The 25,486-nt window shown below is 41.1% G+C and overlaps 1 protein-coding gene across 2 annotated transcripts in view; it reads left to right on the top strand.

Annotated features, from left to right (window-relative positions):
- Positions 1-16,896, top strand: part of LGI1 (leucine rich glioma inactivated 1) — a 31,523-nt gene extending 14,627 nt beyond the window's left edge. Inside the window, exons 3-8 of one of the 2 annotated variants that reach the window (XM_001928721.5) lie at positions 1,968-2,039; positions 2,136-2,207; positions 10,126-10,197; positions 12,720-12,889; positions 13,421-13,585; positions 15,707-16,896. In XM_001928721.5, the coding sequence (XP_001928756.1) occupies positions 1,968-2,039; positions 2,136-2,207; positions 10,126-10,197; positions 12,720-12,889; positions 13,421-13,585; positions 15,707-16,542 (1,387 nt within the window). In that variant the 3' untranslated portion in view covers positions 16,543-16,896. Of the gene's footprint in view, positions 1-1,967; positions 2,040-2,135; positions 2,208-10,125; positions 10,198-12,707; positions 12,890-13,420; positions 13,586-15,706 lie in introns of both variants that reach the window. The other variant, XM_005671297.3, reaches the window with a different exon arrangement.

Below are 25,486 nucleotides of genomic sequence, written 5' to 3' on the forward strand. Positions count from 1 at the left end.
TTATTACAGGTGTTAGGGATAAGCAATGAATAAGCAGATAAAAATTCTAGTGGAAACTCTGTTTTATTTTCCTGACATCTGTGGGCTAATTCTGCCCACTAATATCCATAGCCTACTCTGTTTTGCATCTGATTCAACATAAGGAGAAAAGGCCATTTCTTCTGGTGACTTGGAGTGAGTGATTTTGAAGTCACCAGTTCAACCATGGGACAGCTGGCAAACCAGTGAGCATGGGAGGTATTTCTCTGTATCTATTTCTGCCTTATTTCATTCTCTCCATCCTTGATGCTACCTATACAGGATGAAACGCAAATACTGGAACCTAAGGAAGCCTTTGGATGATAGCTTAACTTGCAAACCCAGAACCATGAAGTAATAAGAGACAATTGCAAAAGTTGTGACTGAAAGAAATCATAAAGCTTTGAATTTGTTTTAATAACTTTGGGCATCTAATATGTATGACTGTTCAATAGTGCTGACTCTTCAGAGCCTAGAAAATCACTTGAGTATCAAGCTATGATGTCGGAAGGAGAAGAGATAGAAGGGAATCCAACATTATTCCAGGAATGATATCACTTAGGAAGAAATGCAAGAGATCTTCCGGTTTGGTTTGATTGGTTCACGTTTTCCCCATTTTTAACCGGAAATTTCGAGCACATATAAAAGTAGAGATAATAGTAAAATTCACTCCCATGGACCCAGCTTCCAGCTTCAAAAATTATCACCTTGTGCTCAATTTCTCTAAGCCACTGCTCTCCCTTCCCCTCATTATTTTGAAGCAATACTGGCATCAAATAAGTTATTCATAACTGTTCAAAAAGTGAGATTCCCTAGTTTTAATCCCCTTAGTTAACAGACTTGGAGAGGTTAAGTCGCTCAGCTGGTTAGTGGTAATTATTTTTAACCCCTACATTTCAAAAATATAAGTCAAAAATTTACTAACAGAGAATACTGGATTTGACATAGTGCAATTAAACAGTATGCATGAGGCAGAATTGTCAAATTATGTCAAACCTCTGGTCTGTCCCATGACCACAGTCACATTTTGGATACTAGTTACAAGTGAAAGCTGAGGTTCCCCCATACAAGAACCTTAACATGTAGACGGAATGTCACCTGAACCTATTATAAATTTATCATCAGTACATCTAAAACTTTATTTTCAGTTTATATCAACATTTATCTAATGGGAACTGAATAAATTCATATGAACTCTAAAAAAAAAGAAAAACTTTGTTTTTATTATTTGGCGTATAATCACCTCTGTTAAGCCTCCCATTCAGAAAAAAAAAAATTCTTCGAGGAATTCAACAGGATGTGGGTTCTGCTGGTTGATGTTCATTTTTGTCAGTCATTTCAAAACCAAATCCCCATGGATTTTGAAATTGCAAATAAATTTGTCCAAGTAAAAGTGTTCTTTTTCAACTATTTAGTAATAGAATGGACCTGAGACTCTTCCTAAGCCTCATTGTTTCTCATCTTCAGCCTATTCTATTTTCAAAGAAGGAGGTTAGTTGGTGTTGAGATATCACAGCACAACCAGGCATGGAGCTAGTTTTCTAGGTTTCCCAGGCTTGAAACCATGACACTGTTATTTGGGCTGGTCAGAATGTTCCAGAAGTTTCTAGAGCAAGAGGGAAAGATTCTGTTTTTATCTTTGCCATGAAAATGTGCAACATGTTGACTGTAACGCTTGCCCAACCATGTCCAAAATGCTACCCAGGGCATGTGATATCCATCACTGTGAGCAATGGGGCACAAAACACCCCCTTCAGTAAGCATTTGATGAGATAATTAAGGGTAAAAAAAAAGCTGCACGAATTACCTGAATAAATAACACTGTGGAATGGCATACATTCAGATATTTTTCCATGCTCAGCTCCCACTCACTTCTCTGAGAGATTAAAGCAGCAAAGATTGACAGTCTGTCAGTTTAACTGTTTTCATTGTGTACTTTTTCTGGGCAGGTTATTCACATCGAACTCCTTTGATGTGATCAGTGATGATGCTTTTATTGGTCTCCCACATCTAGAGTATTTGTAAGTAAAAAAAACTTTTTTTTTTTAACATAATGATTCAAGACAAGGGCTTTCAGGTTCCTACAGCTATCTGACAAAAAATATAACCTATTGCAGATTCATAGAAAACAACAACATCAAGTCCATTTCAAGACATACTTTCCGGGGACTAAAGTCTTTAATTCACCTGTAAGTATGAATGTTGCTATTACTTTTTAAGCTACCCAGTGGACAAATGCAGCTTCATGGCCTGTGGTTAAAGCACCCACTTTATGGGCATCCATAAAAATTTAAGAAACCCAAATGGTATCTCACCAGGGACCTTCTCTCCCTGTCATCAGCCAGTGTGTGTCCAGGAAACCAGTTCCTATTAACACTATTATTAGCTCAAACCAACAATAATTAGGAAAACAATCTAATGCAGGACAATGTGTGACTCAATGTTTTTAATTATGCACATCATGATTCACTTCATGAATTGACTATATAGCTTACTTTGATATTTGCTGTTTCTCTTTTTCTGTATAAGCCCTGACTTCATATACATTTAAACATATACTATAACCACAGGCCATGTCCATATAGTACCTGAACAATTTGTTTGTAAGTGAAATATTGAATTATTCAATGGGTAATTAGAGGTACCTCAGGTTTTCTTAACAGGGGACAATTTTGCCTCCCAGTGAACATTCCCCAATATCTGCAGACATGTTCAGTTGTCAACTAGAGGATGTAACTGGCCCTTAGTGGGTAGTAGGCAGCAATGCTGCTAAACATCCTGCAGTGCCCAGGACAGCTGCACAACAAAGAATTATGCAACCTAAAATGGTACAGTGCTGAGGTTGAGAAACCCTATACAATAGGAACCTTTTTGTTGTTGTTGCATCCATGGTGTATAGAAGTTCCTGGGCCAGGGATTGAATCTGAGTTGTAGCTGTGACCTATGCTGGATCCTTAGCCCACTGTGCCAGGGCAGAGATCAAACCCACACCTCAGCAGTGACCCTAGCCACTGCACAGACAACACCAGATCCTTACCTTACTTGCCACAGTGGGAACTCCCAGACAGACAGATGTTTAAAGAAATTATAAGGGCATGGGGGAAAAAAAGGCAGTAACATTTGTTAAGTACCCACTATTATGTTGGTCAGTATGCTTTATGTGAATTTTCATTTAGTCCTCTTGACAATCCTGCCAGAGAGGCACAATAACCCCCATTTTAGAAGTGAGGGGACAGAAGTTTGGAGGGATATGTGACAAGTAAAGTGAGTATTATGGAATTATCATAACATCAACTCAATACCTGAACTGCTATGTCTACTCATCCGTTCAAAGCCTATTTCTCAAGCGCCTAATAGGTGTCTCATTGGTGTTAAAGATGCAAGCAACCTAAGCATTATAGTCATTCTGTCAATTTTAGCCTGTTGCTCACAGTACCTCATCCCAGCTCTGTTCTAGGCCCTAGGAGGCAGCAGGTAACAAGGCAAACATTATGCCTGCCCTTTGAGCCTGCATTCTAGGGTGTCTGCATGGTCATAATGCTACCTCTTCTAGTCCCTGTCTCTGCTGCTTTTTGGATTTGCAGCAACAAGAATGGATGGCCAGATGTATTTTACAAAATCACTATACCTTTCAAGGCTTCTATCTATAGTCATTATAAAGTGATGAGGAAGATAATGTTCATGAAATAAACAGCAATTGCAACATCGCATTTCATGTCGATGTTATAATGTGGTTCGAAACTGGCTGCCTAAGATATGAATGCTGTGTCATTTGATCACAAAGCCAAACACTGACAAACTAATCCTTCAGACAAAAACAAATAAAAGAAACAAATATATGGAAAGAGAAATGGACATTCATGACCCCAACTTGAGACCTACTTAATTCACATAAATTCATTTAACATGTCCTCTGGTGAGGGGCTGAAAGAAAGAGATAAGATTCCAGTGTTTCCTCTGGGAACCTGGATATAAGCCCTGCCATGACCTTTACTTCACTCTCCAGCCCAAAGGCCTACCTCACCAGGAGGGAAGAATGGAAAGAAGTGGGGGAGAGAGGGAAGAAGAAAGACTGAGAAAGGACAGAAAGAGGAGAAAGGAGGGGAGGGGCGGGGGGGGGGGATTTATACAACACCCTAGTGAAGAACATCCATTTTGTTTGACTAGAGCCTTTTATGTCCATCAAATGAAATGGAAATATTGGAGTTCCCTGGTGACCCAGCCGTTAAGGACTCAACACTGTCACTGCTGTGGCTCAGGTCGCTGCTATGGATCCAGTTCGATCCCTCGCCCAGGAACTTATGAATGCTGCGGGCATGGCCAAAAAAAAAAACACAAAACAAAAAAAAAGCAACAGCAAAAAGCAAGAAACAAACAAGAAAACCCAAATTAAATGGAAACATAAATTTGGGTCATTTGAAGCCTCTAAAGTGGTATGAAATGTATGAGAAGGGGACATGGATACAGCACATGCTTAATATCTGGAAATTTTCAAGCTCAAGGAAACACAAAAGGTAGCCTTTAAAGAGAAAAGCATGAATCTTAAGGGTCAAATAGACAATGAAAGGGAAGCCACCTCTCTGATTGGATGCTGGAGGTAGGAAGGAGGTGTGAGGAGAAAGCAGGTTAAAGTTGACTGAATATGACCCCTAGATCTCTTGCATCTTTATCAAACACTTAGGTTGATTCGTATGGCATTGCCTATATTAGACTGTTTTCGTTCAGCAAAAATGGCATTGCCATATGGTTCATCCTAAATAGTCTCTTAAGATGTGCCGCACAAAAATGAATAAAATACAGCTCCAACCTAGAAGAGCTCAGTCTAGCAAGAGGACTTAGACAAACAAGTATTTTCTCACTGAGTGTCTTGTCCCCAAGTCATGTTCTCCTTTCTAATTATGCTGCTCTTCCAGGTGTATTTCCCTCCTTCCTTTCTTTTCCTTCCTTCCTTTTTTCTTTGCTCCTTTCCTCTTTTCCTTTCAAGGAGAGATGGGTGGGGAAGATTTGAAACTAAATGTCCCTCTGGCTGCTCAGCACATCAAGTTCATTTTCCACTTATAAATAAATCTGACATTTATTTGAGCCATTAATTTTCTTTTTAAGATTTTAGCTTTCAAAGTGCACTTTTCTCTACCTCAGACCAATTCTTCCCAATTACAGGCAAACATGCAAGTGGCAAAGAATGATGTCTCCCCCTCTAACCTACATATACTGCAGGAAGAGTTTACAAAGGTTTTTTATATTCTTGACCTCGTTATAGTCTCTTGATGACCTTCTTAAAGAGGTGGGGCAGGACAAATGAGAACCCAAAGGTGCACCCTGAAAGTAAGCTGCTCCCCACTTAGTAGCATTAAAACCGCAAGCTTCCAAGGGTCTTTAATGAGACATTTGGTGCCCTCTCCACCACATCAATTATAGCAGGACCAGAAAGCTGTTATGGAGCTGGCTGGATCCTTCCACAGGACATGACAGGAGAAGCAAATATGGCTGAGGAAGAAAGAGAACATTCTGAGGAGATGAGCCCTAGTCTCCAAATGCAAATAGGTGGGATTAGACACATGCTTTTAGATCCAACTAGTTCCTACTCTGGCCTTACATTAAAGCTGCTCCAAGGGACCTAACTGAGCATTGATATAAATTCAGTTCATTCCTAAAGAAGTGATGAACTTATCTCACCTTCTTATACATCCATCTCAGTAGACTTACCTTCTAGAGAGACATTTACAGAAAACTTGAAAGTTACTATATAGACTCCTCACCCCCTCAACCACCCCCCAGCAAAAAAAATGAGTTCCTTATACTTAAGTTCTTACAAAGCCCATTAAGTCCTGGGACCCTCTCTTAATTATTTTGAATGACTGTCCTAATATTATACATGATCATCTTATGTTTGAATAGGTTATCTATTTCAGAAAGGTTTGAATTTTTCTGATGACCATGTATTACTTCGGAAATCAGGGAAAAAGTGAATTAAAAAAATAGTTCATGGCCAGTGATGATAAAAGCTCTAAACATTATGTATTGGTTTCTGTTAAATGCTATGGGATTTCCTTGGGCATCACATTAGTATTGTTGTGGCTAAGGACCAGTGGAGGCAGGACTGTTTGCATGCCTGTATAAAAATTTGTGAGGTAGGGCAAATGTCATCGATCTATATGGGTTGCAGAACTCTTACTGGTTGCTCAGCACTGTGGGGGTGCAAATGACTATACAGCAGTCCCCGAACTCAGGGTGCCCGTCCGTCCCCAGTCAGCCAAGATGTCCTAATTTCCACCTTCATAATGACGTGGATATAAAGAGGGAAGTGCAATGTAATGGCTGAGGGGGATCTCTGCCACCTGATTACCTGGAGTCAAAGCCTGGCTTTCCCTATTAATGGCTGTAGGACATCAGGCAGGTCACTGAGCTTCATGGTGCCTGTGGAAGTGATAATGATCATGGGGAAAATGGAGGTGGGGGATAAGAAGACACTTAGGAGTCCCTAGATCCTAAGGTTCTCATGAGATTAAATGAGTTAATCTATGCGAAGTGCCTAGAACAGAGCATGGTAGGCAGTAAGCATCATAAACTAAACTTTATGCATAACCTCTACTGGTCCTGGATCAGGATTCCAAATGCTGCAGTGTATTATCCCCTTTAAACATTTTGTAGGAAATTAAAATAACTGCCCTTGCAGTACAGCAAATTCAGTGAGACACCAACTCAAGCTGAGAATCTGCACTGCAGGGAGGCTGGGAGCACCCCAGATGGCCGTGGGCGATGCTTTCTTAGCAGCAGAGCCCAACGGCACTGAAACAAACGTGCTGTCTGAGCCAGTCTGGTCTGCCTTAGAGAGAAGACTTTCCAGTAGGTTCCATAATCCATAATTAAGAGGTTTTCTCAGGTAAACCATGAAAATATCAGAGTGGCCTTCCTGTCATTGAGACCCTTCTCAGCTGGTCTCTTCTCCCTAGTCTCAAGGCAGCTGGGTGTTCAGTTGGGCAGTTTCCTCGGTGTTTTTAAGAATGTTTCTTAGGTAGACTCTGAATCAGGACCTAGAGAATGGAGCTTAGTTTCAGGCACACTTTAAAGAGCTCTCCTGTTATTTGGGGATTGTTACCACAGTGAGGCTCAGAGGAGGGAGGGCACTTGCAGCATCCAAACATGTGGTGTGGAGGAGAGGCTATGATAACTGGCAGGGCTTTGCACTTTCTCCCTAACTCAGTGTCTTGGAACAAGAGGCCTAAGAGAAGCTTTATCTGCTCTTTGTCTAGATAGGTGCCTTTCCTCTTATCCACTCTAGCCCAACTCATTCATTCATTCATTCATTCATTCATTTTAAATGATCTGTGAGGACTTACATTATGCCAGGCACCGAGGATACAATGGTAATATATATATATATATCCCTTCCAGTACTCCCTACAGAGTCATCCTAGATAGAAAAAAAAAAAAATTAACATTGATGCAATGTTTTCTCAAACTTCTCATTACCCTGTCTTCACTCCTCTCCCAATCAGTTCTACTCCTCATTAGCTACCCAGATACGGCACATTCTTACCCCATAGACAAACCTGTGATCAAACTCATTGATTCTTAACACTTAGGTTATATGAGGCCCAGAGCTCTGTTCTTTGGGCAGGAAGCAGACTCACCAGCTGTTGAAACAAACTGCCCGGAACAGCAATGAAAACATGGTGCCTCTTACTGTGTAACCCTACTGGCAGCAGTAATTCAGGACTTGACTTTTTTATCACCTCACTCCCATTGTCCAATGACCCAGCCTTCTCCAAGCTTGTGCCCTGCAGTCAGTTGCACTTTGTGCTGATTTCTGGGAGGGGGATGTACACTTCGGAGAAGTTAGCATGAGGACTTGAGGACATGTCATGCCAGCAACTAAATTAAGACTCATATCTTGAGAGTGAGTCCAGACTGGTCCAAGATCCCAGGAAATCTCTTCATTCAACCACTGATTAGTAAAATGAATTATGGAGACATTCTCTTGAATAACCTTCTTTAGCAGCATTTTATGAATACTATGTAGGTGAACAGTCAGAGGAGTTCTCTCGTATGGTCAGTTTTCTAAGTGCTGTTTCTTGGGCAAGTGCTGTTTTTTGGCCACACAAAAGCCCTTCTCTTTCCTGTCCTCCTTCTCCTCCCAACTGCCCTTTATTAAGAGTAGTCCAGATGCCAGCTACCATCCTGAGTTAACTCATTTACTTTTTCTAACACTCTTATAGTATGAGACATTATTACCTCCACTTAAAAATGAAAAAGCTGAGTCATAGGGAAGGTACACCACGAAAGTTACACAGCCAGTAAATAGTGGAGTCAGGGTTCTGAACCAAGCTCAGAAGGATTCCAAGGCCATCCCTTTGTCACAAAACAGACCATCACTGAGACTGGGAACTTCTGATTCAGTTCCCTTTCTTTCATTCCAAGGTTCATTGAAAAAAGTTTTCCAATCTAGTGGTAATTTCTAAAACTTAGAAAAACAGCATAAGAAATTTCCTGTGTTGGGAGTTCCCGTCGTGGCGCAGTGGTTAACGAATCCGACTAGGAACCATGAGGTTGCGGGTTCGGTCCCTGCCCTTGCTCAGTGGGTTAACGATCTGGCGTTGCCGTGAGCTGTGGTGTAGGTTGCAGACGCGGCTCGGATCCCGCGTTGCTGTGGCTCTGGCGTAGGCTGGCGGCTGCAGCTCCGATTCGACCCCTAGCCTTGGGAACCTCCATATGCCACGGGAGCGGCCCAAGAAATAGCAACAACAACAACAAAAAAGACAAAAAAGACAAAAAAAAAAAACAAAAACAAAAAACAAAAAAAAAAAAGAAATTTCCTGTGTCAAAGTGGGTTAAGGAACCAGCATGGTCACTGTGCAGCCCAGGTTGCTGCTGTGGTGCAGGTCTGATCCCTGCCCAGGAACGTCCACATTTCGCAGGCACAACAACAACAACAACAACAACAACAACAAAGGAAAAACACAATTAACTTAAAAATAGTTTTTAAAAGTCTTGTATGTTTACACTTGAGAAATCTTGTATCAATTACAGGAGGCGGAAAAGATAGAAGACTTCTGAAAGGACTTAAATAGAATTTGAGAGAATTTTCAAGGGCTTTGGAGCCCAACAGCATAGGATCTTTTAGTTTTTTAAATTTTTATTGTGAAAAATTAAAACACTCCTCAGAAACGTATATAACATGTATATTTATAATGCTGGTTAAAAATAGAAAATTACCAGGACCTAGTACCCTTCCCTGTCATGCAGCATCTGCTCCTTGTTATGTGCACATTTCTGCAGTGTGGGCACACGTTCCTTTCCTTGATACTATCAGCACGGTTTCCTACTGGTTAACCTTGATTAGAATCATCTGAGTGATATGTGGAAGAACAAATAGAGAAGAAAACAATTCCTGTGATAACAGTGCAAGAACTGAAAGGGAAAGGAGATGATTAAAAATGATGGATGGATGGATGGATGGATATTTATGAGGAAGCTATTTTCTAAGGAGGAATGAATGAATGGAGTTGAAAGGGGAATATGTAGAAAAAGCAGGTGTGTACTTCGGAAAGAGAAAAAGATGTGCTGGCGTGGGGATAGATTAGACAAGCCCCCAAATTTGAGAGTTGTTGATCCTGTTGGTTGGAGTTTGAGCTGCTCTCTGGAGCAAGTGAGGAGTGGGGAGGGAAGAGAAGGGCAGCCTGAGTGTGAGGGGAGGGAGCATGTGGAGACAGACACTGTCACCAGTTGAGTTAGTCATCACTGGGGGAAACTTCCCCCAGACGGAAAGTCTGAGAATGAGTCTCTCATATTCAGCGCTAAATAGAAAGACCGATGCCCAGGCATCATTTTGTTACTGGTATTTGGGGAGGGTGCATGTTCATTTGTTTAATATCATAATATATAAAGGGCCGTAAATACTGAGTGGGCATTGAAGCAAAAAGGCCAGGAATTGAAAATACAATAGCAGAAGTCTGAGTCGAATCTTATAAGAAGAAAAAAAAAAGCTCTACAAGTAATTTAGTATAGTCTGGAAGGAACAGAAGGGAACTCATAACTAAGCTTTATCTATAAAACGCATTTATTTAGTTTATGACTACAGTTTATATCACTCTTTTTTCTCCCCAGGAGTCTTGCAAACAACAATCTCCAGACTCTCCCAAAGGACATTTTCAAAGGCCTGGATTCTTTAACAAATGTGTAAGAGGACCTAAGAAATCACCGATTAATTAATTAATTTGCAGTAGTTAACAAAGAACGTTGGTATTGGTTATCAAATTTTTAAATTGGTTTTAAATTAAGTGATAATTTTTAAATTTAAATTGAATTTAGTTGGACAACTGTTTGAGTCTTGTATGATATCTACCACTATATATGTGGAAAATACAGTCCCAAGCTTTCCTTTGACGAAGTGTGTGTCTGTATGGGAAGGAGTCATGACAAGGGACTTCGAGGGGGTGGGAAGAGGAGGGTTAGATAGAAATTTCAAGATGCCTTTTTTTTCTCATGAGGTCCAGGAAATAGGGCTGCAAAGGAAAAACATAAAGAAGTCTGGGAAACTGACAGAGTAAAGATGAAAGGTTACACCCATGGGTTGGTCAGTCAACAGAGAAATAGAGCAGGAAGTGGGGGGAAGGGAGGAAAGTTTGCCTTTTCTCTCATTAGACTGAACAACAACTCTAGGCTTAATCCCCAGGAATTTGGCTTAAGCCCCAGGAAGGGAATGAACTTAATTATTTTTGACCCTTTTTCAAACAAAAGAGCTTTCAAACTTTGACTTTTAAGCCTCAGAGTGAAAGATCTTTGTAAGGAATTTGTATATTTTGCAGTAAGCAAAGCAAGTAATATATGCCTAACCCTCTCAAAAGCAATTTAGCTTAGTAAGTATCTTCCAGAACATTAGGAAGGTATTTAAATGCTATAAGGTAGAATACAGGAACAACAACAACAAAAAAGATACATAAAAACAAAAGAGTTCTTATTATTCAAGCACTTTGCTATGGAATATATATTCAAAACAACTTTTCTCTAATAACAAGAAGTTCGAGTCAAGTATTTTCTCCTAACCTCAGTATTTAAGTTCAAATACTGAGGTTAACTTCAAATAAGCTAGTGAAAACCTTTCTTTGTTCCTTGTATTCCCCCAGCCCCTCCTTCATGTCTGTTACCCCAATTCCTGAAAGACGGTTTATTTCCAAGAGAGTGTCAGAATCAGGACACTTCCAAAGGGTCTCAGACAAACCACAGTTATCTGCTCTGGTTTACAATAGCTCAGAAAAGTTGACATTCATTATTCTGGGTCAGAGTTTTCTTGGGATATGAGGTCGGTCCTAGGGATGCCTTGGAAGTTAGATGATTCTCCATGGCAGACTTGGTGATACAGCTTATTTGGGGACCTGCTGGCCCAACCTTAAGTCAGCCACTGCTCCGCACTAGCAAAAGAAAACACACATTAGCTCAGTCTATCCAGGGACTCTCACAATGGGTTTGGCCCCTTGGGCTTACCTTGATAGGCCCAAATCAAGAATGTCTAAAAAGTGCAAGGATCCATGTCCACTTGCCTTTTAGTGGATTTCTTGGTTTTCTTGAATATATCCCCTGAAAAACATTTTTTAGATGCTTTAATGTTTAAAAATTATCCATGTGCTGTGTGAAAAAATAGGCAATACCTATCTTAGGAATTCTGTATGACCAAGAAGGGTTTTAGGAAAAAGATAGAGTTTCTGAACAGAAACAAGGCAAATAAACAGAGCACTTGCTGAGCTGGGATCGAATGTGGAAATTTAAGCTATTTATGCTGTGTAGTTTATCACAGACATGAACTATTGCATGTCTGCATTAACCCAGCTGTGTCGAAGTCATTTCCTATTAAAACTGAATTTGTAGACCATGGAACAGAATCAGGATTAATTATGTCTGTGAGGAAGAAGAAAAGCAAACAGCTCACTCAATTTAATTAAATACGGTACAACCATCGCCTCCTTCTGTCTCCTAGACCTGCGCTGTCCAGTATGGTAGCCATAAGAGTGATTACTAAATACTTGAAATGTGTTCCTAGTGTAACTGAATTTTAATTTTACTTGATTTTTAAAAAATTAAATAAAAAACTAAATGTAAATTTAAAACTAAAAATTTTAAGTATGTAGGAAACAACTTGGACATATGAATCTATTTTTTAACTGTAAATTTTATTAAATCAAAATCTAAATCAGGAATTTATGCTGAAATTTTATTATCCAGAATGAGGTATACTGTAAGTGTAAAATACACACTAGACCTCAAAGGCTTAGTATAGAAAGGGAATATAAAATATCTCATTAGTAATTCTTATATTGACTACATGTCAAAATGATAAAATTCTATATATTGCTATTAAAAATTTCATCTGTTTCTTTTTACATTGTAATGTGTCTGTAGAAAATTTTAAATTACGTATGTGAGCCACATTATATTTCTATAGACAGCATAACTATAAGTTGAGCTACCTTTGAATCCGAGAGGGAGTAAAGTTATAAGGTTCCATTGACTGGGGTGGCCTACAAGGGTGCACTGTGGTCTTTCTCTGAGTCCAAAGTGAATGGTCAGCCAGGTTCAAGGTAGGTTATGAGGCATGATATAAAGCCAGGTGAAGTCATTCTGCACATGTTAATTGCTGAAGTAGAAATCATACCTGGGAAGGAAGGGCCCTCATATGTCAAAAGCAGCTGAAGTTTGTCTTTCAGGGACCTGAGAGGTAATTCATTTAACTGTGACTGTAAACTGAAGTGGCTGGTGGAATGGCTAGGCCACACCAATGCAACTGTTGAAGACATCTACTGTGAAGGCCCCCCAGAATACAAGAAGCGCAAAATCAACAGTCTCTCCACCAAGGATTTTGATTGCATTATTACAGGTAATGTATTCCAAATCATTCCAAGTCACAAAATTAAAATAAAGATACTTTTTTGCATATGCAGGAATTGATATTTTTTACACATTGAAAACTAATGTTAAGGAGTTCCCGTCGTGGCGCAGTGGTTAACAAATCCAACTAGGAACCACGAGGTTGCGGGTTCGGTCCCTGGCCCTGCTCAGTGGGTTAAGGATGCAGCGTTGCCATGAGCTGTGGTGTAGGTTGCAGACGCAGCTTGGATCCCACGTTGCTGTGGCTCTGGTGTAGGCCGGTGGCTACAGCTCTGATTCGACCCCTAGCCTGGGAAACTCCATATGCCGCAGGAGCAGCCCAAGAAATGGCAAAAAAAAAAAAAAAAAAAAAAAAACTAATGTTAAAAATATTATGAACCATTAAAACTTCATGTGTTTAAAAGGAAAGTAAAAATTGCCATTTCACTGTTTCTCTAGAATAAATGTATTTCTTAGGGACATTTGAGATCTAGGCAAGGAATGAGGCATTATTATTTATCATCGTTTTCTATTTTTGCAGAATTTGCAAAGTCTCAAGACCTGCCTTATCAATCACTGTCTATAGACACTTTTTCTTATATGAATGATGAGTATGTTGTCATAGCTCAACCTTTTACTGGAAAGTGCATTTTCCTTGAATGGGACCATGTAGAAAAAACCTTCCGGAATTATGACAACATTACAGGTATGAAAAGTTTGCTTGTGTTTTGAGTGAAAAGTTAAGCTGCTTGGGCCAAGGGCAGCAGGAAAAGATGAATGATGCCAGGGAATGTTTGGTGCGGGTTTAGAGTCATTTAAATCAAACTCTACCATTTACTGGGTGTCTGGGATTGTTCCCTAAAGCTTCATTTCCTTACTTGTAAAATGGTTGATGGTGGTCATTGGCCCCACTGCATTGTTAGGTCTAAGTGATGCCTAAGACTGGGGTGCCCAGATGGCAGAATCCCCTACAAACTGGGACCCTCCCAGAATCCTCCTTCCCTCTAGAGGCAGAAGGCTATGCTTTCTCCTTTCCCTAAGTCCCCTCTGTTTTCCAGTGGACTGCAGCAGGGCTTTGTGCAATCTAAACCATGTTCTTCTCATGTGTACAGTCTGTAAATTGCTTTGAATGAATCTTTAGATGAGCACTTGAAAGAAAAATGAATCATATATTTGCAGACTTTCAAATGGTATCATCTAATCTAGGATGATGAATATATGTCATATATGTGGTCACTATCCCCTCCATCACTCCAGACGGGCATCCCTAATCTATCAGACAGAATCCCTCTCAACACAGTTCTCCAGGCAGACAGAATCAATCAGTCAATCAATATTGGTACATGGTCCAAAACTAGTGGCCATCGCTAACCTAGTCCCAATCCTCATTGTAGAGAAGAGAAAACTGAATCCCAGAGAAGTTAAGTGATTTTTCCCAAGGTCGCAGAATCAGATGAGTCATGAAAAGGGTCAAAAACAGAATAATTTTGCCTATGGTTGGAGTTAATTAATAGAAAGAGTTGATGCAGAACTTATTATGCCAGATCCCTTAGAGCTGCAGTCAGAAAAGGGTTGGGACCAGATTTGCCCTACTTTTTTTGGATTTCCTAGATTTCTAGGAGATCTGAATCTATTGATAAACATCAAACCCTTAACAAAGGATACTGAGTGAGGCTTCTGACAGGCCCCCATATTGTTTTCTGAGATTTCCCAAATAACTTTCAGGAGCATTGCCCATGACTGTGTCCCTCTTGCATTTTCCTCAAGGATTCCTCTTCCTGCTCTCTGCCACCAGTGACCTAAAACTTTGGAAAAATCACAAGAGACATCTTTTTGCTTTTTCAGGGGAAAGTCAGTTTATTCTAGAGCAAGAAGCAGTTCATACACAGAGCAAACCAACTGGAGGTAGAGCTGTGGGCTTCCCAGACCACTGTCTATACTTTGAAGCTTGTTCTAGTACCTTATGGAACCCTAGTTAGAAGCCATGGATCAGCTAACTCCCCACCCTAGGCTTGGTTAAAAGCATAGAGATGTGGGTAGCCTGGATTTAAATCCCAATTCTGCCTTTTCCTAGCAGCATTGAACCTCTCTGAGCTTCAGTCTGCTCATCTGCCAAAGGGAGGGTAATAATATTTATCACTTAATATTGTTGGGGAAGTTAATGAGATGATTTGGCAAAGTACATAGTAGGTGCTCAATAAATGACAGTTTTCACTAGAATTACTATGATTAACTCATGACATGCCAGGGAAAGCAATGTTTTCTTTCTCCAAGAAGTGAAAAGAGAAAACTCAGGCAGTAGCCATGTGTCCCAAATGTCTAGTGCAGGTTAGATGTGACAGGACAATTCAGTTGTTGGTAACAAGGCCTCCTGAGGTACAAAGGCACAAAACTTTGGGATCCTGCTTCCATTGGACGTTATTAGGAAATTGGGGGAGTTCCCATCATGGCTCAGTGGTTAATGAACCCGACTAGTATCCATAAGGACTCAGGTTCCATCCCAGGCCTGGCTCAGTGGGTTAAGGATCCGGTGTTGCCATGAGCTGTGGTGTAGGTCGCAGATGCGGCTTGGATCTGGTGTTGCTGAGGCTTTGGTGTAGGCCAGCAGCTACAGCTCCAATTTGACCCCTAGCCTGGGAACCTCCATATGCCTCAAGTGTGGTTCTAAAAAGACCAAAAAATAAAAAATAAAAAAGAAAGAAACGAAAAAGAAATTGGTCTAGCCTGATCAACCAAGGAAATCTGTTATTTCAGGCTGATTTGGCTGGCAGTTGCATGGTCAATAAGAGGATGGCCATTCACCTAACCTCTCATTTGTCTTTTTTAGGCACGTCCACTGTAGTGTGCAAGCCTATAGTCATTGAAACTCAGCTCTATGTTATTGTGGCCCAGCTGTTTGGCGGCTCTCACATCTATAAGCGAGACAGTTTTGCAAATAAATTCATAAAAATCCAGGATATTGAAATTCTCAAAATCCGAAAACCCAATGACATTGAAACATTCAAGATCGAAAACAACTGGTACTTTGTGGTCGCCGACAGCTCAAAAGCTGGTTTTACTACCATTTATAAATGGAACGGAAATGGATTCTACTCCCATCAATCCTTACATGCGTGGTACAGGGATACTGATGTGGAATATCTAGAAATAGCCAGAACACCTCAGACACTCAGAACGCCTCACTTAATCCTGTCCAGTAGTTCCCAGCGTCCTGTAATTTATCAGTGGAATAAAGCAATACAATTATTCACTAACCAAACTGACATCCCTAACATGGAGGATGTATACGCCGTTAAGCACTTCTCAGTGAAAGGTGACGTGTACATTTGCTTGACCAGATTCATTGGTGATTCCAAAGTAATGAAATGGGGAGGCTCCTCATTTCAGGATATTCAGAGGATGCCTTCGCGAGGATCCATGGTGTTCCAGCCTCTTCAGATTAATAACTATCAATATGCAATTCTTGGAAGTGATTATTCCTTTACTCAAGTATATAACTGGGATGCAGAGAAAGCCAAATTTGTGAAATTTCAGGAATTAAATGTTCAGGCACCAAGATCATTCACGCATGTGTCCATTAATAAGCGTAATTTTCTTTTTGCTTCCAGTTTTAAGGGAAATACACAGATTTACAAACATGTCATAGTTGACTTAAGCGCATGACACACCAAATTCTGTGGCTGCCATCAGAAACTTTCTACAGTACATGATCCGGATGAACTCAATGCATGATGACTCTTCTTATCACACTTGCAAATGAATGCCTTTCAAACATTGAGACTGCTAGAACCAAGCACTACCAGTATCTCCATCCTTAACTGTCCAGTCCAGTGGTGTGGGAAGTTACCTTTTATAAGACAAAATTGAATTGTGTAACTGTTCTTTGCAGTGAAGATGTGTAAATAAGCGTTTAATGGTATCTGTTACTCCAAAAAGAAATATTAATATGTACTTTTCCATTTATTTATTCATGTGTTCAGAAACAACTGCCAAATAAAATGTTTACATTTTCTTTCATATCCCAAAGGTGATTATTTATAGGAGTTATTTTATTCTTGGTGATGTTATGTTGAAGACAGAGTTTTATTCAATAGGGTTATCCTGGGATCAAGAATTCATTATGTGAATAATGACTGAAGATGAACACTGATATTGATTATCCATCATTTGTTAACAGGTTGATCAGCTAAGTTTGAACATCCAAAGGTGTTTCCAAAGGGCATGGCTTTTAGGAACATTCTTGAGGTGGAATGGTGACAAACTGAAAGATAGGTAGAAAAATGTACCTATTATAAGAAGGCTAGTTTTAAAAAAGAAGAGTTAGATCCATCCTTTCCTATCTGATAGCTCCAGTTAAAAACATCATTCATTCAAGTTATAAAAGAAGCTAAAGTCAAGATTTGGGATTTTTAAAACCCTATTCAGGGACTTTCTAAATATCTGATTCTAGAATCATCTGACAGAGATTGTAACCTTACAGCCCTTGCCTCAGATGTATCTAATATGAAGTCCTTTTAATTTGATCAGGGATGCTTTGCTTCTAGACACTAGGGTTTTTTTGGGTTTTTTTTTTTTTTTTTTTTTTGGTCTTTTTTTGCCTTTTCTTAGGTCCACTCCCGTGGCATATGGAGATTCCCAGGCTAGGGGTTGAATCGGAGCTGTAGCCACCTGCCTACGCCAGAGCCACAGCAACAAGGGATCCAAGCCGTGTCTGCAGCCTATACCACAGCTCACGGCAACGCTGGATCCTTAACCCACTGAGCAAGGCCAGGGATCGAACCTGCAACCTCAAGGTTCCTAGTCGGATTCGTTACCACTGCGCCACAATGGGAACTCTGACACCAGTTCTGATATCTTACTGACATACTGCAGAGTGCCTACAAGACTCATATCTGATTTTCTAAATTTCTGCTCCTGGATCACATGGTACGTGAGTACTTGGCACAGCTCTCAAAAACGACTTTCAAAGATGCACCTGTGTCCTCCTGTTATAATCTTAATAATAAACTTCATGAGCCCGTTGATCAAATCAGTCATATTGATTGAGTACCTATTAAGAACAGGGTATCATCTCTGTGGTTTGGGGAGGAAAACTGAGGAAGCCTAGGGCACAGTCCTTGACTTGTGGGGCCTTAGAAGACGGAAAGGGGAGTTAGGACACAAAAACCTACGGAGTATGCAGTGAGGGCCAAATATCACCTGAAAATTCCAATTTTAAGAATCATGGGAGTATCAAAGATGAATTCCTGGAAGAAGAGCCCCTTGTTTGAATTTAAAGGGAAGATATGATTTCAAAAGGGGATCAGGGTAGAGGAGATATTCTTGAAACGGTTTGGTTCTGTGTGCTGCCTTCATGGAGGGGATCAGAGCATCCTCTAGCTCATTGTTCCCCAGGACAAATGACTTCTGCCAAATAACTAGGGGGTAGGGACAGGTGAGACAGATAGCAACTACACTGGCAGCACGTATCTGGCAGACTTGAGGCATCAGAGGTACACACAGTAGTTCCATTGTCTCTGGGAAGCAACACCTTGGGGACTTATGCAGAGGAATTAGATTTCTTTACCACATGGGGAAGACAGTAATTCTGATATCGGTGTTCTGGGGGATAAGAATTTCCTGCCTTTAATCCTCTTCATGGGGAGAACTGGCCTTCAAATGTCTGACTTTCTTTGTTCGCTTGTCCTATAAACAGCATATATGTTTGGAGAACACCTGCTTGGTACAGAAGGGTTTGAAATCCAGCCCTGCCATGTACCAGCTTTGTCCACAGGCAAGTTACATAACCTCTCTGAGCCTCAGTTTCTTTCATCTGTCAAGGGACAGTAATGCCTACTCCAAGGACAGCAGAAGGATTAAATGAGACAATGCACACATGGTGGATTGAATTTTCCAAATATGGCCACAGCAATACCTCCCATCCTATGGGCTCTGTAGAACCTTGATCAAACCTCATCAAGAGGTGATGACTAATTCCCCCATCTTTCAATCAGGATGGGCTTGTAACCAATAGAATGTGGTAGAGATGATGCAGGACATTTGAGGCCAAGTAATAAAAACAATGAAGCTTCTGCCTTGTGAAAGTGGGACAATCACTTTTGGAGGCCTGAGCTATGTAGAACGTCCTTTTAGCCTGAGGCCACCATTCTGAGGAAGCCCAAGCTATGGTCAACAGCCCCAGCTGAGGTCCCAGCCAACAGCCATATCAACTACCAGTCCTGTGAATGAAGATGCCTCCTGGCGACTTCAGCCCTCAGCTGGCAAGGTATCACATCAAATCCTCCCCACTGAAGATCAGAAACTGTGGAGCAGAGACAGGCCATCCCTGTCCAAATTCCTGACCCATCAAATCTATGAGCATAATAAAATGGTTGTTTCAAAAGACCAAGTTTTGGAGTGATTTGTTGGAAGCAATGATTAGACCAGCTCACAAAGTGCCTAACACAGAATGGCACAAATTAGCACTCACCAAGTTCTAGCTGTTGCTAATGGGCTCCACACCCAGAACATTGCATGCTTTGGGATCATGTTCTACCTTACTGTCTTAATGTAATTCACTGTCATTTCATCTTTAAAGGCTATCTCCTGTTTGCAATGTGTTAGCAGTGTTCTTACCCTGTGGCAGGCACTCTGCTGGTTCAGGGATGCAGAGAGTATGGATCTAGATGCTGCCCTGTTTGTTTTCATAGAGGCACTGTCTATTTAACAAGCTGACTGTCTAATTTACCTCAAACCTGAGACCCAGCGATGTGAAGCAAGTGACAATCCAATCCTCCTGACACTCGGCCCAGTCCTTTCTCCAGTTATTCACACAGCTCATCAATCCCTGTCTATCTCAGCACTTAAGTGCTTCCTGGCTCAGTCTACTCCAACCATCTACAATGCCCTTTCTCAGTCTTTTTGTTTGTTTGTTTGTTTTTTTTTTTTTTTTTTTTTTTTTCAGGGCTGCACCCATGGCACATGGAAGTTCCCAGGCTAGGGGTTGAATAAGAGCTATAGCTGCTGGCCTACATCACAGCCACGGCAATGTCACATCGAAGCCGCACCTGTGACCTACACCACAGCTCGTGGCAACACCAGATCCTTAACCCACTGAGTGAGGCCAGGGATCAAACCTGCATCCTCATGAATACTAGTCAGATTTGTTTCCACTGAGCCATGAGAGGAACTCCCCTTTCTCACTCTTTACCTTAGTCCTTCTCACCCAACTACTTAGGTAGGATTTCTCCTTTCTCTGGCTTTCTCAGCCTATTGCTTTCACCATGATCAAGGCTCACAATTCATTCTGCCTTGCATTATGGTTAGTTGAGACTTTTTTAATCTTTTTTTTTTTTTTTTTTTTTTTTTTTTGTCTTTTTAGGGCTGCACCAGCGGCATACGGAGGTTCCCAGGCTAGGGGTCCAATCTGAGCTGTAGCCACCGGCCTATACCACAGCTCATGGCAATGCCAGATCCTTAACACCCTGAGCAGGGCCAGGGATCAAACCCGAGGCCTCATGGATACTAGTGAGGTTCATTAACCACTGAGCCACGACAGGAACTCCTGGTTAGTTGTCGATAGGCCCATCTCTCCCACCAGGTTATACAACACTGAGAGTCAGGACTATGTCTTAGCAGCTATGATCCTACTATGTCACACACCCTCGATCTCCTGAAACAGTCCTACTTTGTAGAGAGTCTGCAAAGTTGATAAGAAGGCAAGAGATTTAAGCCCAGCAGTTCCAGCAGCCTTCATGTTCACATATCTGAGATGCAGCCACATTCCCTATGGTAAATTTCCAGTCCCACAAGGAATACTTGCCATGCATTACCCTCAAAAGAACGGTCCTGCTTAGGTGTACCTGCTCCCTGAGGGTAACCAGGGAGAGACAGAAGTTTAAAGAGACACAATACATTTCCAGAGTTACTAAAAACACACACTGTAGGAGTTCCTGCTGTGGCACAGTGGGATTGGAGGCAACTTGGGAGCACTGGGATGCAGGTTCAATCCCTGGCCCAGCACATTTGGTTAAGGATCTGGCATGGCCACAACTGTGGCTACCTCGCAACTGTGGCTTGGATTTGATCCCTGGCCTGGGAACTCCATATGCTGCAGGGTGGCCAAAAAGAAAAGAAAAAGAAAAAAACGCACTTGGTAGATCTACCTAAAATCTAGTCCACAGAACTGAAGGATAGGAACCAATTTAATTAATCCACAGAGACCCAAAGGACTAGAAGCTTTATACTTTGGGAAAATCTATGCCCTTTACAATTTTTAACTCCAGGGAAGGATCCACATCCATGGTCCACACTGGTCAGAAATGCCCAGGACAGGCATCTTCCCTAGCTAATGCTTTTAACAATAATTCTCAGCAAAACTGTGTCTCAGAAATCAGTCCTCTTAATGGTGCCAGATCCCAGGACAACTGTCCTTTGTCCTTCACTTCCTGACCTTGTCTACTCACACACAGTTAACAATTCTAAAAACTTTTTAAATTTAGGAAACAGTCTTTAATATTTTAACTTCACTGTAATAATAGGCAGCCTTTATTGTGCACTTACTGTAACCTAGGCACTATACTAAGTGCTTTATCTGTATTATCATTGTATCCTCTGTAATTCTATAATAGTAGTCTTATTTTACAGATGAGAGAGCTGAGCCTTAGAAAAGCTAAATAACATGCCCACAGTCATACGCCAGTTAAGAAGCAAAGTTAAGATTCTTTTGGAGAGTATTCATCAGTGACACCATGCTGTGAAGTGCTTAAAGACAAAAGATATACTAAAACTTCAGAACTCTGTAAACTGCCATGGACATGGATCCTTCCCAGGGGATAAAAATTGTAAAGGGCCAGACTTTCCCAAAGTATAAAGCTTCTAGTCCTTTGGGTCTCCATGGATTAATCAAAGAGGTTCCTATCCTTCAGTTCTGTGGACTAGGTTTTAGGTACCTAGAGTGTCACTCATAGCTTCAAACCATTAATAGATCTCTACGCCTGTGGACACAGCAAGCACAGGTTTGTTGATGTTTATTGATCACCTACTATGTACAAAGCATTACGGTAGACAATACAGTCAAAACAAAAATCAGCAAGAAGTTGTCCCTACCCTTAAAGGATCTGCTTACCACTAGGGCTTATCACTAAAGGCAGCATGCAAAAAAAATTTTAAAAAGGCAAAAGTAAGCTCTATAGGAGAAGTGAAACATGACCCATGTTTTCCTATTTTTGCCTGTAGGTCTATCCATATGGTGCCCACATTAGTTTTCTCTTTGGGGCAGTAGACATAATGGTTAACTGCATGTATTTTAGACTCAAGTAGACCTGGGTTTGCATCTCAATGTGACCACTTATTAGTTCAGCGACCCCAAGTAAGTTAATCTCATCTGTAAAATGCTAGTAACAATTGTCATAGAGTGGGTTTGTAGATTCAATATAAGCTTCCCAACTATCCTAGGAAGTAGATACCATTAATACCTCCATTTTACTGATGTGGTTAGTAATCACGGCCAGCAAGTCTGACCTGGGAACCTGCATCTGACCACTGCATTCTGCTCTCTGAGTTGGGGCATGTTGCAAAAGTGGTGCGTTCATTGCTGTGTAGGAGCAGTAAGCATTGACTGGGTAAGGCAGAGGATTCCCATACACCATCACATCCTTTTCTGTGAGAGCTGAGACTGTCTGTAGACTTCCAGAAGAAATGCACCCTGACATCAGAGGCAGCTGAGTTCATCAGGAGAAGGACAGGCAGATGACCAGAGCGAAGTACAGACCACCCCAGCAGCATTGCCCAGCTCCAACACAGAAGATTACAAGAGACACGGTCTGTGGAATTCAGGCATTCATAGTGAGGAATACTGAAGAACACTGAGGGACTCCGACCTCTAGGAAATTACCTATGCTTTAATAAATCTTGCTTTTATTAAAATGTGGTCAAGTTTGCATTAGTGGAGAGAATACTGTGGTGAGGTATTCTCACCAATGATGTGGTTATGGGTTCCATCCCTGGCCTCGCTCAGGGGGTTAAGGATCCCACATTGCTGTGGCTGTGGCATAGGCCGGAGGCTACAGCTCTGACTGGACCCCTAGCCTGGAAATCTCCATATGCGGCAGGTGTGGCCCTAAAGAGACAAAAAAACAAACAAACAAAACAAAACTCTTCTATTAGGAGATCCTACTGTGGTGCAATAGGATTAGTGGTGACTCTGGAGCACTGGGACACAGGTTCACTCCCCAGCCCAGCACAGTGGGTTAAGAACCTGGCATTGCCTCAGGCATAGATCAAAACTGAGGCTGGGATCCCTGGCCTGGGAACTCCTTATGCAGTGGGTGGCCAAAAAAAAAAAAAAAAAAAAAAAAAGAAAAAAAAAAAAGAAAAAGAAAAAGAAAAATGCATCTAGCCTCAGAAAAATCTGGAACAGATACTCAGATGATATTTCATTCATCTGTCTCTCTCTGACTCTTGGCTCTATCTTCCTCTATGTTGACTTCTTCCTAAGGCAGTCTCTCCATTCATGACAGAGAGACACCCACCAGCAGCAACAGCGTTGCCTCTTGCCAGTTCAGTCATGCCCTGGAGCAAGATCTCTTTCTCAGTAGGTCTAGCAAAAGTTGGGGGACTGATGCTCTTTGGTCCAGTGAACATCCCTGAAGCAATTGCCTCAGATAAGGATAGAGTACTCTGATTGGCCAAGCTTGGGTCATGCGCCCATCCCTGAAACCCATGGATGAGAACCACATGAAATGAGGAAGAAGGGTGATTCCCTGAAGTAAAATTAGAGTGCTATTGAAAAGAAGGAAAGGATGCTGGACAAGCAAAACAACAAAAGTCATTCGCAAGAGGTGTGGTCTCTATCACAAACTTGTACTTAGAGAGTTACCAGAGGAAAGGCCACACCCTCAAATGTGTCTAGAGTCCCTTCATTAAAAGGTTTCAAAGAGCCCTTCCAGCTCTTATTTTGTGAAACTTGACAAAACATAACCTCCCATCTTTGTCTATTATTCATGATGATTCATTGTTATAATTTCTATATACATTTTAAATGGTGTTCTCTCAAATATTCCATTTTAAAATATTTAAACGGATATCCTTCATTTTAAAATGATGTCTTCCCAAGTGAAGTCGAAGTTGCCAATTTTGATTTAGTGGCCACTCGTGCCTGGGAGATGAGACCAAGCGTTCCTAGATCACTTTCTGTTCTCCTGGATGTGCTTCCACTTCAGATCAATCTCCATCTGGCACGAGCAGCTCTCTCCTTGCTCTAATCACCTTGAGGCTGGATTTGCAGAATAAAATCCTAGAGGCTCCTTAGTGGCCCAGGACTTCCCCTGACTAAGCTTTCCTGCAGGTATCTTGTCATCAGCTGGAAACTGTCACAGGGCAATCTCAGCAGAGAACGGAACCTAAAGCATTGACTTCTGTTGACAGTGGTTCCCCAATCCGAATGTCCCCCAGAATCACCTAAAAAGCAAACTAAATATACAGATTCCTGGGGCCCCACCTCAGACCCATTGAAACTGAATCTTCAAAGATAGGACCCTGGAATTTTTATTAAATATCCACTCCTTAGTTGATTCTGTGGTTGATTGCCCATTCCCAGTCCACTATCTGGGATCTGGGGGCCCTTGCTCTAAATAACCACACTGGACCCACCATGGCTTTTGGCATGTCAAAAGCACCAAGCCTATGATTATAAAAGTTGGCAAAAAATTCTGTAAAGTGGTTTCAGCATTACCTTGGCTAAGACATTTAAGAATTCTTTTGGCCTCAATTATCTCTAAGGCTTATTGAAATTGGATCAGGCCATCCTAAGGGTCCTTCCAGCTCTGAAAATTCTGTTACTCTCCATTGTAATGGGAAAAAATTAGCTTGGAAGTTGGGAGCTCTTGGCCCAGTTCCACCACTTTTATAGTTTTGTGACCTTGAAAAGTCACTTTCTTCCCCTGGGCCGCAATTTCCTTTCTTTAAAAATGAGTTGGTTGGAGTATAAGAGTTCTTTATTTTTATAATTTAAAATAGCTCTAAGATAATCCTTCAATATAATTTATTGAGATGTGCAGTATGAACAAGCTGAGGATGATCACAATTTCCTGTTGCCTTGGATTTGCTGGTTTGAGGATCTGCAAGCAGCATTTGGTATGTTGGTGTTTAATGGATATGACATTTCACTGCACCAAATGGGAATGGAATATTTTTAGCCCAGAATTCATCAAGGTTGAGTAAAGAGGACTTGTTCTCTGAATGGAGTGTGAACAAGCAGAGATACTATTTTAGAAGACCAGATATAAAGGCCCCTTCCCCTTCACTATCACAGAATAGTCATATGTGCACTTATTTTCATCGCAAGGCTTGAAGAACTTATTCCTTTCTACCACTCCTAAAAGGCAGTATTCCATCTATGTGATACCTGCTGGCTCACACACATTCCTCCTGTATTTATAGTGCCTGTGAACTTATGTTAAATAGGCTAAAAACATCATTAATCATTGAAAGCTACCAGGTACTGAGCCCTTACTAGGTGCAAGACGTGCTGAATGTTTTACATGTATTTTGTCATTCAAGCTTTGCAATAATCCTACTATTATCGCTATTTTCTAGAGAAGGAACCAAAGTTCAGAGAGGTTCAGAA

Source organism: Sus scrofa, chromosome 14 (assembly GCF_000003025.6).
Source record: "Sus scrofa isolate TJ Tabasco breed Duroc chromosome 14, Sscrofa11.1, whole genome shotgun sequence".
Classification (NCBI taxonomy): Eukaryota; Metazoa; Chordata; class Mammalia; order Artiodactyla; family Suidae; genus Sus; species Sus scrofa.